The 12,472-nt window shown below is 40.1% G+C and overlaps 1 protein-coding gene across 2 annotated transcripts; it reads left to right on the top strand.

The window, feature by feature from the left end:
• The first annotated feature begins 115 nt into the window (after nt 1-115).
• LOC131101382 (protein NDRG1-like) lies at nt 116-11,659 on the top strand. 2 transcript variants are annotated; one of them, XM_058046452.1, is made up of 15 exons: nt 116-533; nt 1,779-1,814; nt 5,101-5,206; nt 5,315-5,435; nt 6,917-6,979; nt 7,080-7,140; nt 7,726-7,812; nt 7,925-7,981; nt 8,048-8,151; nt 8,224-8,280; nt 8,976-9,027; nt 9,124-9,171; nt 9,469-9,504; nt 10,439-10,490; nt 10,576-11,659. In XM_058046452.1, the coding sequence occupies exons 1-15, from the start codon at nt 477-479 to the stop codon at nt 10,821-10,823; spliced, it is 1,185 nt and encodes a 394-aa protein (XP_057902435.1). In that variant the 5' UTR covers nt 116-476; the 3' UTR covers nt 10,824-11,659. The 2 variants fall into 2 exon arrangements, with proteins under 2 accessions (XP_057902435.1, XP_057902436.1); XM_058046453.1 differs by lacking the exons at nt 116-533; nt 1,779-1,814 and adding an exon at nt 1,838-3,433.
• The last annotated feature ends 813 nt before the right edge of the window (nt 11,660-12,472 follow it).

A 12,472-nucleotide genomic window follows, 5' to 3' on the forward strand; every position in this document is an offset into this window, starting at 1 on the left:
ACACGCAAGTAGGCGACGTTGTCGAAACAACAAGTGGTTCTGGACTCAGATATAGCAAAACTAGCAAACACGTTAAACACGCTAAAGTCGTTTACGCCGAGAATGGCAAAAACATCGTAGCATAAGTAGCAAAAGTATACAAGCAGCCAAACAATAAGCTAACTTGTAAGCTAACATCGTGATACAAAGTAGTTTTCCTCCTAATAAACAGCAAACGTGTTGATGATGCAACTACTAGCTAAAGTGTCAACGGTAGCCAATCAGAGCGGAGCAAACATGTTGAGTCAGCGAGAAGAGGAAATTACCCACAAAGCCTTGCTGGTGCTAAGCGGGTTTGATGTTCCGTGACTTTTGGTCTTTTAGAGTTGATGTGTGAACACAACACACGCACACACACACACATCCACCATGTTGTTTCCTTCTGCTAGCGCTAACGAGCTAACCATTTGTCCCAGCAGGCTGTGCAGACCACCGACATGGAGGACATCCAGGGTGCTGAATCCAAACATCTGCTGGTGGACAAGGAACTGCCCGTATGTCAGATTATGATGCAATCAGCTGACTAATGATAGCCTTGTTAGCGATGTTAGCAATGTTAGCCTACCAGTGGGCCTCTGGCTATATATTGGAGTACAGGGGGTGGGCAAATATTTTGACTTGTGGACCGCATTGAGTTAACACATTTTTACGGGGGGGGGGGGGGGCAAAACATATATTTAACACAATATTTTATGCTTAGAATTTTACTTGATTTATTTGACAAATTTTATCTGTAAAAGTATTATACTATCTCTTTACTATCACTTTAAATATCAAACAATGTCATTTCATTTAACAGTTTAGTTTTTTTTTTTTTTTTTTACTAAATAAGACACCCAACTTGTCATGTTGCCAGTTTGTTTGTTAAAAGTTGAAATACTTAGAAAGCAACTGGCGGGCCGGATTCAAACGCTTGGCGGGCCACATGTGGCCCCTGGGCCGTAATTTGCCCACCCTTGCTGTAGTACATGTAAAAAAATGCATGCTATAATAATGGAAATCATGCCCATTGAACCATCAAGAAAAATAAAAAATAGCGAAAATATAATTATTATAATTCTTATAATTTATTACAATTTATAATTCTATATGTATTTGTATTACATGAAAAATAAAAATAATAATACAATATATGAACACATATCTAAAATTACAATAGCATATACTAGTATATCATAGATAATATATATTAAAATGTTTAAAAACAAATATATAAGTAAAAATATCTATGAAAATAGACATAAATAGAAATAATGTAGCATACAATACAATACAATAATATAATATGGTCAAATAATAAAGATCATAGCACTTCCCTCCCACCCACCTAATGCTCTGCTGACCACAGCCACCAGGGGGCATATTTATCTGCATGGTACCCAGGTGGGTGTGTTTTGGCTGCTATGATAGGCTGTGATGTTCAACATGTCATGATAGTCCTTGATTCTTCCCCTTCCATTAGCATTGTAGCTTAGCCTCTTTCGGTGTTCACATAAAAGATGTTTTCTACGCGCTTTATGTTTGTTTGATACGATTGTTGACCTTTTAGCTGCCTTAGCTTAGCATGCAGACGTGGTCCAGTCGTTAAAATGATCCAAACGTCCCCACTGGTGTTGTCCAGCATCATTTAGGGGGACGCCGCCCGCCGGATATTGGATTAGTTGGCTAATTGTGTTGCTGTTGTTGTAATAATGGTGTGTGTGTGTGTGTGTGTGTGTGTGTGTGTGTGTGTGTTGCAGGGCCTGAGGGAGGCGGTGCTGCAGCTGGTTATCAAGGTAGGTCATAGGTCAGCGCTCGTTCACTTTTTGGACATTGATTAGCCAGCCTGACGCTCCGTTCACCTCACCGAGCGACTTTTGTCACCTGACCCACTTTGTGGGCGGCCACGGCGGCTTTAGCGCCACCTGGTGGTGTCAAGCGGTCTCGTCGTCGCCGTCGACCTCATCTGTCAGCGTGACCGCCTCCGTCCGCCGTGATGTCATTAGGAGGGAAATCTAATCGGGGGTCGGCTAATTATGTCTGCCTGCTGCTGCTGCGTGTCCTCCGGTGTCTGACAAAAGGAGTACGAGCCTCACGTGTTCCATCTGGTCATGTGACCATACCACAGAACACGGATATGCTTTAGAGTAGTCTGTGTGAAGCAGTGTGATACTACTAGCGACACACAACCGTTATTGTGTAAATATACCACGAGTATCAATATCATTGTGTCTTGCCTACAGTCAAGCATGGTGCATGAGTGCTGCCTGTACTGGTGAGCAGCGGTTCACTGAGGGGAGAGTTGAATTCCCGTGACGGTGTGAAGCAGAGCACGATCTTGGCGTCATGGTGTCATGTTGGAATTCATCTTATCTCTTAATAAAGCAGCAGCACTCGTGCAGCGTGCTTGGGCAAGACTCAGTGATATTGCTAACATGATCCAAGTTTACTCTGTATAGTATTATGGAATCGAACTCGGGTCTGCTAGCTGCGTGGCTTGCACGTTAACCACTCCTCAGCCATGCAGCCGTAGTAGCATGTTGTCCTCAGCCAAACATAAACACAGAGGGATTAACATGGCCGCCGCCGCCGCCTACGTGCGGGCAGGTGTGTGAGTGTGTGAGCGGCACGGGCGGGGCCGATGATGACACACACACACACACACACTTCCTGTGTGTACAGACTCCTCTTGGCGTGTTTCTCTGGGGCACACCCCGTTGCCGAGCAAGCCTAAAAAAAAAATGGAGAAGAACCTTTGCCACACATCGATAGCGACATGCCCGTCAAGCGCAAACACAAACACGACTTGTGGAATGTTGTCTCACGGGTGTGAAATCCAAACCTCCCCCTCTTTTTTTGACGCGTGATTGGCCGGTCCAAACGTGGATGACATCATCATTGTTACCTGCAGTTTCCATAAAAGCTCAAATTCAGGAAACTAAACAGCTAGCCAACAAGCGTGGTAGTAGCTCCCTCTCAGGAAACCACTGCCCCCTAGTGTTTGGGTAGAGAATTCATCCATAAGTTCATGTAGTTCACCATTTTAACGCAGGGGTGTCAAACCCGCTCACAAAAAAACACAATATATGAATGACAGGAATGACGCGGACTTCTCCAGCGCCGCCCCGCCACAGACCCTCATCCCGACACTCCAGGCTGATCCAATTTAGAGATCTCTCCATCTGGAATTAGCTTGTTTTGACCAGGCTGCAAGGCACCATGGGAGGTCTTGGGCTTAGGCTTAGAGCTATAAAGGCGCTCAGACGCGCTCCTCCTCCACCAGCAGCATCGACATCGGCAGCGTTGCGGACCCTCGCAGGTTTACGATACAGTTTTTTGGTACCCGGCGGCTACTGCAGTCATGGTTCTGGAGGATTCTGACGTGGAGATGATCGTGACGGAGATTGAAGTTGCTGTGAGTCTGTCGTCTCTTGGTCTAGATCAGGGGTGGGCAAACTTTTTGACTCGCGGGTGCCGCTTTGAGTTAAATTGTAAATACGCACTATTTTACGCTTATACTTCTGACAGTCCGCATTGAATTATTATTAATATTAGTCTAATTTTATCTGTAAAAGTGTCATACTATCAGCTGTCACTATCAGACCACAGCAAATTACAAAATAGAATTTTACAGTTTTTTTTTTTTTTCTGAATCATACATCCGACTTGACTTATGTTGCCAGCTGTTGTATGTTAAAATTTGAAATAATTAGAAGCAGTTGATGTTTGCGAAATAATCACTAATAAATAAAATAAATCACTATATTGACAGTGACTATGGTACCCATTATGTCATGGTATGGTCATATCACCTCGTACTTCGGTACGTGACAAACAAAAAAACAACAACAAAAAAAAACCTTAAACCATATTAGGAAAGCAGGAAGTGATCAAATTATGATGTCATTGTAGGGTCACATCACCTCGTACTTCGGTACGAGGTACATTATTTAAAAAAAAACAAAAAAAACCTTAAACTGTATTATGGAAAGCAGGAAGTGAACAAATTATTATGTCATTGTAGGATCACATCACCTCGTACTTCGGTACGAGGTACATTATTTAAAAAAAAAACAAAAAAAAACCTTAAACTGTATTATGGAAAGCAGGAAGTGAACAAATTATTATGTCATTGTAGGGTCACATCACCTCGTACTTCGGTACGAGGTACATTATTTAAAAAAAAAACAAAAAAAAAACCTTAAACTGTATTATGGAAAGCAGGAAGTGAACAAATGTAACAGTTAGTGATTGTAAAAGTACCAGATGGAGGGGTAGGATTTAATAAGCTTTGCTTCTTCCTACTCCTTTTGGACATGTGGAACTGGGAACTGATTATGTGATGCATTCAATTGTAATCTGATGCATGTTCAAATGAAATTAAACCATTACCATTACTATAGAAAGCAACTGGCGGGCCGGATTCAAACGCTTAGTGGGCCGCATGTGGCCCCCGGGCCGTAGTTTGCCCACCCCTGGTCTAGATTGACGCGGGTTACAGTCCTAATGGCCGACGTTTTAACGAGCAAGGAAGTGGGAAATAACGGTTCGTTTCCACACCTGCTAATTGGCGCGGCTATTTATCGCCGTTAGTTGTAGCGACTGAAAAAGCATGGACGTCCTGTTTGGTGTTTTCATGCGCAGGGAACGGGAAAATTAGCATGTCTGGAAAATCCGTGCTGATGATTCTGGTTTTGCTTTGGTTAAGAGCGCTAGCTACAAATAGCAGATAAGCTAATAAAGCTAGGAGTTAGTTTTTTTTTTTATTTTGACTTTATCATTTGGATTTCATTTTTAAAAATTGTCCATATTTCATTCATTTATTCATTTTCTACCACTATGCCATCTGTCTTGGGGCGAGGCACCCTGGACTGGTGGCCAGCCAATCCCAGGGCACATATAGACAAACAACCATTCACACTCACATTCATACCTATGGACAATTTGGAGTGGCTAATTAACCTAGCATGCAAACTCCACACAGAGATGACCGAGGTTGGAATCGAACTCGGGTCCCCTAGCTGTGAGACCCGCGTGCCAACCACTGAAATGCATAAAAGTTTGCCGCTGGTGTCCCTGCAGGAGCACGATGTGGAGACGCCTTTTGGAAGACTCCACTGCACCATGAAGGGGGTCCCCAAGGGGGAGCGCCCCGTCATTCTCACCTTCCACGACATCGGACTGAACCGTAAGCCCCGCCCTCTTATTCCCTGTATTTGTCCTTTGTGGGACAATCATGGGGAGGCTAACACGCCCTCGCTTCCTCTTCGTCCTCTTCCTCCTCCTCCTCCTCCAGACAAAACGTGCTGGGACTCGCTCTTCAGCCATGAGGACATGGCCGAGATCCTGCATCACTTTGCCGTGTGTCACGTGGACGCCCTCGGGCAGCATGAGGGAGCCAACACCTTTTCCACTGGGTGAGCCGCACACACACACACACACACACACACACACACACACACACACACACACACACACACACACACATGCATGTGTGTCTGTGACCTTTGACCTGGCAGCCAGATCAGTGTGGATGTTCGTTAAGGCGACCTGATTTGTTGTTTGTCCAAGTGGGACCTTCTGCATCACGGGACTACCTTAGCTAGTTGCTATCATTTGGCATTGTGTAATTATTAGTGCTCATTTAGGAATGGAATATTTTCATAATATTAACATAACAAAATGAGTCATTTAAATCAATAATAATGAACAATAGAGAATCATTTCAAATAGTAAATACATCACATTTTAAAATATAGAAAATAAATATCATTAAAAACAAAATAATTTTGGATTTCTAAAATGAAAATATAAATAGTATTATGAATATTGCTTTACATTTTAATGTATTAATTTATTTGTTTTTCTCATTAAATTAAATGTAATTAATTATGGCTTTACCTGCACAAAAATGTTTTAAGCACTCATTTAGAAATTGAATAATTAATTTTAATTAAATAAATACAATATGTCTCCATAAAATTAATATAGATTAATAGTAATAATAATAATTAGGAATTAATTCCTAAATGAATGAAATGAAAAGTTACATTTAAAATGACTTAAACAAAATGAATACATAAATTAAATAATCAATACATTTAATAATTTCATGCTATTTAAACAATGTTAATCTGAATTTGACATTTTATTAGATTTAAACTAATTTTAATTAAATAAATACAATATGTCTTCATAAAATAATATAGATTAATAGTAATAATAATAATTAGGAATTCATTTCTAAATGAATAAAATTAAAAGTTACATTTAAAATGACTTAACTAAAATGAATACATAAATAAAATAATCAATACATTTAATAATTTCATGCTATTTAAACAATTTTAATCTGAATTTATGACATTTTATTAGATTTAAACTAATTTTAATTAAATAAATACAATAGGTCTTCATAAAATTAATATAGATTAATAGTAATAATAATAATAATAAGGAATTCATTTCTAAATGAATAAAATGAAAAGTTACATTTAAAATGACTTAAACAAAATGAATACATAAATAAAATAATCAATACATTTAATAATTTCATGCTATTTAAACCATTTTAATCTGAATTTATGACATTTTATTAGATTTAATTTTAATTAAATAAATACAATATGTCTTCATAAAATTAATAGATTATAGTAATAATAATAATTAGGAATTCATTTCTAAATGAATAAAATGAAAAGTTACATTTAAAATGACTTAAACAAAATAAATACATAAATAAAATAATATATTTACTAATTTCATGCCATTTAAACAATTTTAATCGGAATTTCTGACATTTTATTAGATGTAAACAAAAGCTTGTAATAATATTTATGATTGCATCACCCGGAGAAGAAGCTGTCATTAATCGTTCATTTCCCGCCTCCCTCCCCAGATACGAGTACCCGTCCATGGACGAGCTCTCCGAGACGCTGGCGCTGGTCCTCAAGCATTTTGGGTAGGAGGAGGAGGAGGAGGAGGAGGAGGAGGAGCGGCCTGGTCTCCTTTGGAGGAACGTTGTTGTTCTAACAGCTCCCGTGTCTGTTTGTGTGCGGCAGGCTGAAGAGCGTTATTGGATTAGGAATGGGAGCCGGAGCCTTCATGCTGACCAAATTCGCTGTAAGCCAACCCCCCCCGCCCCCCCTCCCTCCGTCAGTCAGGCTTAATAATCATTTACTTGCAATCAACGGAGGATTACCAACCAGGATTTTCCTACTTTTTTTTTTACGATTTTAGCGACACGACTCCTTTTTCTTTTCCCCCGTAAACGCCTGTGGAATGTTCCAACGCTGCGGGACCCCTCGCTCGGAATCATACAAATGGGGACAGGGAAAACACGGCAAACAAAATGGGGAAAAAAGCACGCCGACAGAATTTGTGTGTGGTACATGAAGCAAAGAAAGGACAGGGAGAGTTGGCACGATTAATTAAGATTAATCCCCCCCCCCCAAAAAAAAAAACTTGACTACAAGGATTACTAGGCAATTTAGAAGCAATAAAATGGCTGTATTATTTTTTTTTCACTATAGCGCCATCTGTTGGACTTAATGGGGCAGTGCCAGAGTTGCCCCCGGTGTCAACTGCTCTAACGAGGCTATAAATAGCACAAAGCTGTATGGAGATAATGAGAATGGAGACGATGCCCGACTGCCTTGTCCTTATAAATGTTACGTCATGTCATCGGGGTTGTGTGTTGTGTCCTAGCTTGATTTCCCGCAAATGGTGGAAGGTCTGGTGCTCATCAACATCAACCCGTGTGCCGAGGGCTGGATGGACTGGGCTGCCCACAAGGTATAACCCCCCCCCCCCCATATATATATATAAATACACAGCACCAGTCACAAATTTGGAGCCACTTTTATCGACATTTTTGTGACAAAGCGTCCCCAAACTGTGATTCCAGCTCAGCGGTTTGACCCACGACCTTCCCGACCTGGTCATCAGCCACCTCTTCGGAAAGGTTGGTGTTTTGTTTTGGAGAACTAATGTTTTGTTTTAGCGCTAACCGTGCTAATTGTCGCGGCAGGAAGAGATCAACCACAACCAGGACATGGTGGCCACGTTCCGCCACCACGTCTTGAAGGACATGAACCACTTCAACCTGCAGCTCTTCATCAAGGCCTACGAGAGGTCGGCCCGGTGCCTTTGCAGACACTGGGAATTCTGGATATTCAATAAATTGCCTTTTCTGTGTCTTTAAAGTCGGAGGGACCTGGAAATCGAGCGGCCCGTGCCAGGAAGCAACAACAGAACCCTCAAGTACGTCAAACCGTTATTTTTAAAAAAATGTAGGCAGGTGGTATTTCACTTGGATATATTTAGTAAAAAAAATACAAACCATAGAAAATAATTTCATTTTTTAATGCTTTACCATCGAAAGAAAAAACTATATACTATTCATGTCACATTTTCCTCTTGTTGCTAGGCAGAATTTGTGGAGCAGAGAAAGGGTAGTGAGAGTCGTACTTTTCTAAACTTGTTTATAAATGTTACGCTACATTTTTAATTTCATCTGTCATTGAGTAAAAAAATAGAAACGGGGTTAAAAAAAAATAAAAAAAATACAATAAAATTTAACTTAATTTAAAAAAATGTTATACTAGTCATGGCACATTTTCCTCTTGTTGCTAGGCAGAATTTGTGGGTTGGAGAAAGGGCGGGGAGAGTTACTTTTTAAAGTTGATGATAAATATTGTATTATGAATTGGAACTGTTGAACTTTGACACATTTTAAGTTTAATCTTTTATCCAAAATATATCCAAATATAAGGAAGGATAAAAAAAATGCTCTCAAAATTATTTACTTTTAAAAAATCATAGAAAATAATTTGTATCTAATCAAATTTTTTTTTAATATTTCACCATATTTTTATTAAAAAAAAGAAAAAGAAAGAAACTAGCACCCCATATTATTAGGTAGGGATAACATTGTGAACCTTCACCTTTGACCCCAGGTGCCATTGCCTGCTGGTGGTCGGTGACACCTCTCCCGCCGTGGACGCCGTGGTGAGTGGTGCCGCTTTCACTGACAATAGGAAATGACAGAAGTGAGCATTGTGGTCTAATTGTGCCTAATGAAGCGTTTCATTGGCGTCCCGGCAGGTGGAGTGCAACACCAAACTGGACCCCACAAAAGCCACGCTGCTCAAGGTGAGGCCTAAGCTCCTCCCCTTCCCTCCTCCCCCCTCCTCCCCCTCCAGGTGGTTGTGTTGTCGTGATGGAAAGACAGGGTGACACATTAACCAGCGCCGCTGCGCAATCTGCCGCGTCTGACCTACTTAGAGGTCACGGGGCGGCGGTTAAGCGGATGGTTCAGCATGGCGGGGCGTTCAATGGCGCGCGGTCACACACATGAACAAGCGTCACTCTTGTTAATGCTCCTTTATTACCCTCTTTGAATCATTAACGATGTCTTTCTACACTTTGTCAAACTTTGTTTCCCCACAGATGGCCGACTGTGGGGGCATGCCCCAGATTGACCAGGTGAGTACAGGAAGAAGATGAATGACATTTTCAGCTACACTCAAAAGTTTGAAAACACTTTTACATCGTATTTTATGAAAACATGTCTTCAAACTTTTGACCGCGACTGTCGGTCGTGCTTTATCATGTCTGTTGGGGTTTGGCGACCTCCTGTGGCCGAGCGGGGTACTGCGTGTCAGACGATGAAGACAGTTATTTTTAGCTAGTCAAGTGTCAAACTTTTTTTTTGAAGCTATGAAAAACTTTATCTATAAAGAAACAAAAGGTCTGCTTTGAGACGGCAGATTTTGCATGAACAAATTGGAGAAAAATTCAATTTTAATTGTGCGTCTATTAGGAAAACTCAATTGAAAATTTATAATACGGATATTTCTTGAAAAGTAAATCAAAATATAAAATAATAGAATCATTTGAAACAATTTTTCATAGATTAAAGCACTTTCCTCGAGAACAGCTTATTAATAGACTGTATATACATAATGTATTAAATACTATGGACTAGATGATTATTGATATTTTTTAAGAAAAAAAGACCTCATTTGAGATAACAGATGAGGAAAAAAATTACAGAAGATATTTATTGTATATTTCCATCTAAAATAAATTCTATTCAAATCATTTTAAAGCAGATTTTTCACCAATAGTCATTTTCAAGACATGAATGTGTGTGATTTTGCACAATTTACGCACCGCTTTTATTATATTGACAGTTGTGTATGTTTATGTATAGTTAATATAGTAATATGTACAGTTAATATTTTTTATAACAACCTTACTAGTGCTAGTATACATTTAATAACAATACTAGTAAATAGTAGAACAAAAGCCACAAAGACAAACGGATTACATCAATAATTATATGAATAATCAATTGTAGCTATAATAAGTATAATATAAATATTGAATATTCATGTATTTATTTTCTCCCGTGCAGCCAGCCAAGCTGACCGAGGCATTCAAATACTTCATTCAGGGAATGGGATACAGTGAGTACTGCTCTTTTTCCCCAAGTGCTTCTTTCTGCTGCCCCCTTGTGGCCATGTGGATACCACCATGCTCTCCTCCCACCAGTGCCTTCCGCCAGCATGACCCGCCTCGTGCGCTCCCGCACGGCCTCGGGCTCCAGCGTGACGTCATTCGACGGCCCCCGCTCGCGCTCCCACACCACCGAGGGCAGCCGCTCGCGCTCGCACACCAACGAGGGCAGCCGCTCGCGCTCGCACACGGCCGAGCACCAGCGAGGGCGCTCCCACACGGCCGGCTCCACGGACGGCGGCGTCGACCAGGCCGTCCCCAAGGTCCCCGAGGTGTCCTGCTAAGGCGGGTGCCCCCGAATCCCACCCCGCCCCCTTTTTTGTCGGTGTGTGCTTCTGGCACGGATCCGATGTTTTTTTTTATTTTTGACTTTTTAAACTTGGATGAGGAGGCTTAAAGTACTCGGGTACACTCGGGGCTTGTGATGGTGTAGGTAGTGGCGACACAGCGACGCTAGGGGGCGACAGAGCGGCCCTTCCTTCCTCCCCGTCCTTTTTTACCAACCCGGTGGCTTTGTCACATTTATCCCACTTTCGAGTGTTCTCTCGCTGTCAACATTTGTTTCTTTGACGTTCTGCGATAGATGCTGTCTAACATAAGGGACATTTTTATTTGTGTGTGCCGCCGATAAAGTTCCATTAGATGGTTCCATGGAAGCTATGGTTGCCGGTGGACATTTTTCGGTTCTTTTCCAACATTTCAATGACTCTTTTAACGCTTTGTGACCAATCGTGAAAAAAACGCTCTCTAAACTTAAAAGCTTTATTAACGCCTCCAGACAAAACCATGTAAACTCTTTTTATATGATTTCCTTTTCTATGCAATCAAGCACAACGGAACAAAGCGGTGCCGTGGTTGTTGACTGCGTGAGTCGACGTCAACAGTCGCCAACAGTCGCCAACTATCGCCATTCTATTACCGCTATGACTAACACGAGGACGGCCGTGGTACTTCCTAGCTGACGTCCTCTCCTCTCTCCTCTCTCCTCTCCTCCTTTCCCACTTGCACTACGGCCACGTTTGCCGACAACGCGGCTTTGTAAAGATGCTGGCATTCAAATGGCATAACGGTTTGTATTTATTAAGGAAAGAAAACATTAAAAAAAATAACTTGTAACTCACCCACAGCTGGCTGTGTCGTCTTTTAAATACCTCCACAGGAAGGTGCCGTGTGACACACTTCCGCTTTTCACGTTTAAATTTACCACTCACACCGGACCACAGGGACCACGTGACCCCTGTCAACCAATCAGCAAAGAAAGCTACGAGAAGCAGGAAAAGAAATAGGCAACGATAGGCTAAAATAGCTAACACAATGAAATAAAAATACAACTGTAAAAATACATTTAAAAATAAGTCATTTGAATGTAATTAATTAAATATCAATGCATGATTAATGTTAAATAAAATTAATAAAACATAATTATATTTTTAACATTTAATAAAAATATATTCCACTATAATCAACTACATTTTAAACAAAATTCTACAGTAAAGTAAAATATTACATTTTGATGTATTTAATGTCATTAATTTAAAATATCAATAGAATATATATTCATTCTTAATTGATATTAAATACAAATACTGGAAAAATTGAAGTAATTAAAATGTTTATCAGCCCATAATCAGTTTTAATAAGTAAAATTGAAACAAAAATGATACAATATTCAAATGAAGAAGATGACATTTAGATATCATCTGTGTTTTGTATTTAATGTCACAATGTAAAATTAATGTAAAAGATACTCCACTATAATCTAGTAGAAGCCCATTTTAAACACAAATGATCAAATATTTTGATATCATCTATTCTAGGTCACATTTTGGACAAGATAAATATAAACTATATTATGTGTAAATCATAATTTCATTAATCAAAGTATTATATAATAAAAAAGCAAATAAAAAATAAGAAAAAAAATGTAAAAGAA

The sequence above is a fragment of the Doryrhamphus excisus genome, chromosome 14 (assembly GCF_030265055.1).
Source record: "Doryrhamphus excisus isolate RoL2022-K1 chromosome 14, RoL_Dexc_1.0, whole genome shotgun sequence".
NCBI classification, from domain to species: domain Eukaryota; kingdom Metazoa; phylum Chordata; class Actinopteri; order Syngnathiformes; family Syngnathidae; genus Doryrhamphus; species Doryrhamphus excisus.

Coding starts and splice junctions, on each gene's coding strand:
- LOC131101382 (XM_058046452.1), top strand. CDS start 477: ATGGAGGACATCCAGGGTGCTGAATCCAAACATCTGCTGGTGGACAAG. Junction 8,152..8,223: donor TTCATCAAGGCCTACGAGAG/GTCGGCCCGGTG, acceptor GTGTCTTTAAAG/TCGGAGGGACCTGGAAATCG. Junction 9,505..10,438: donor GCATGCCCCAGATTGACCAG/GTGAGTACAGGA, acceptor TCTCCCGTGCAG/CCAGCCAAGCTGACCGAGGC.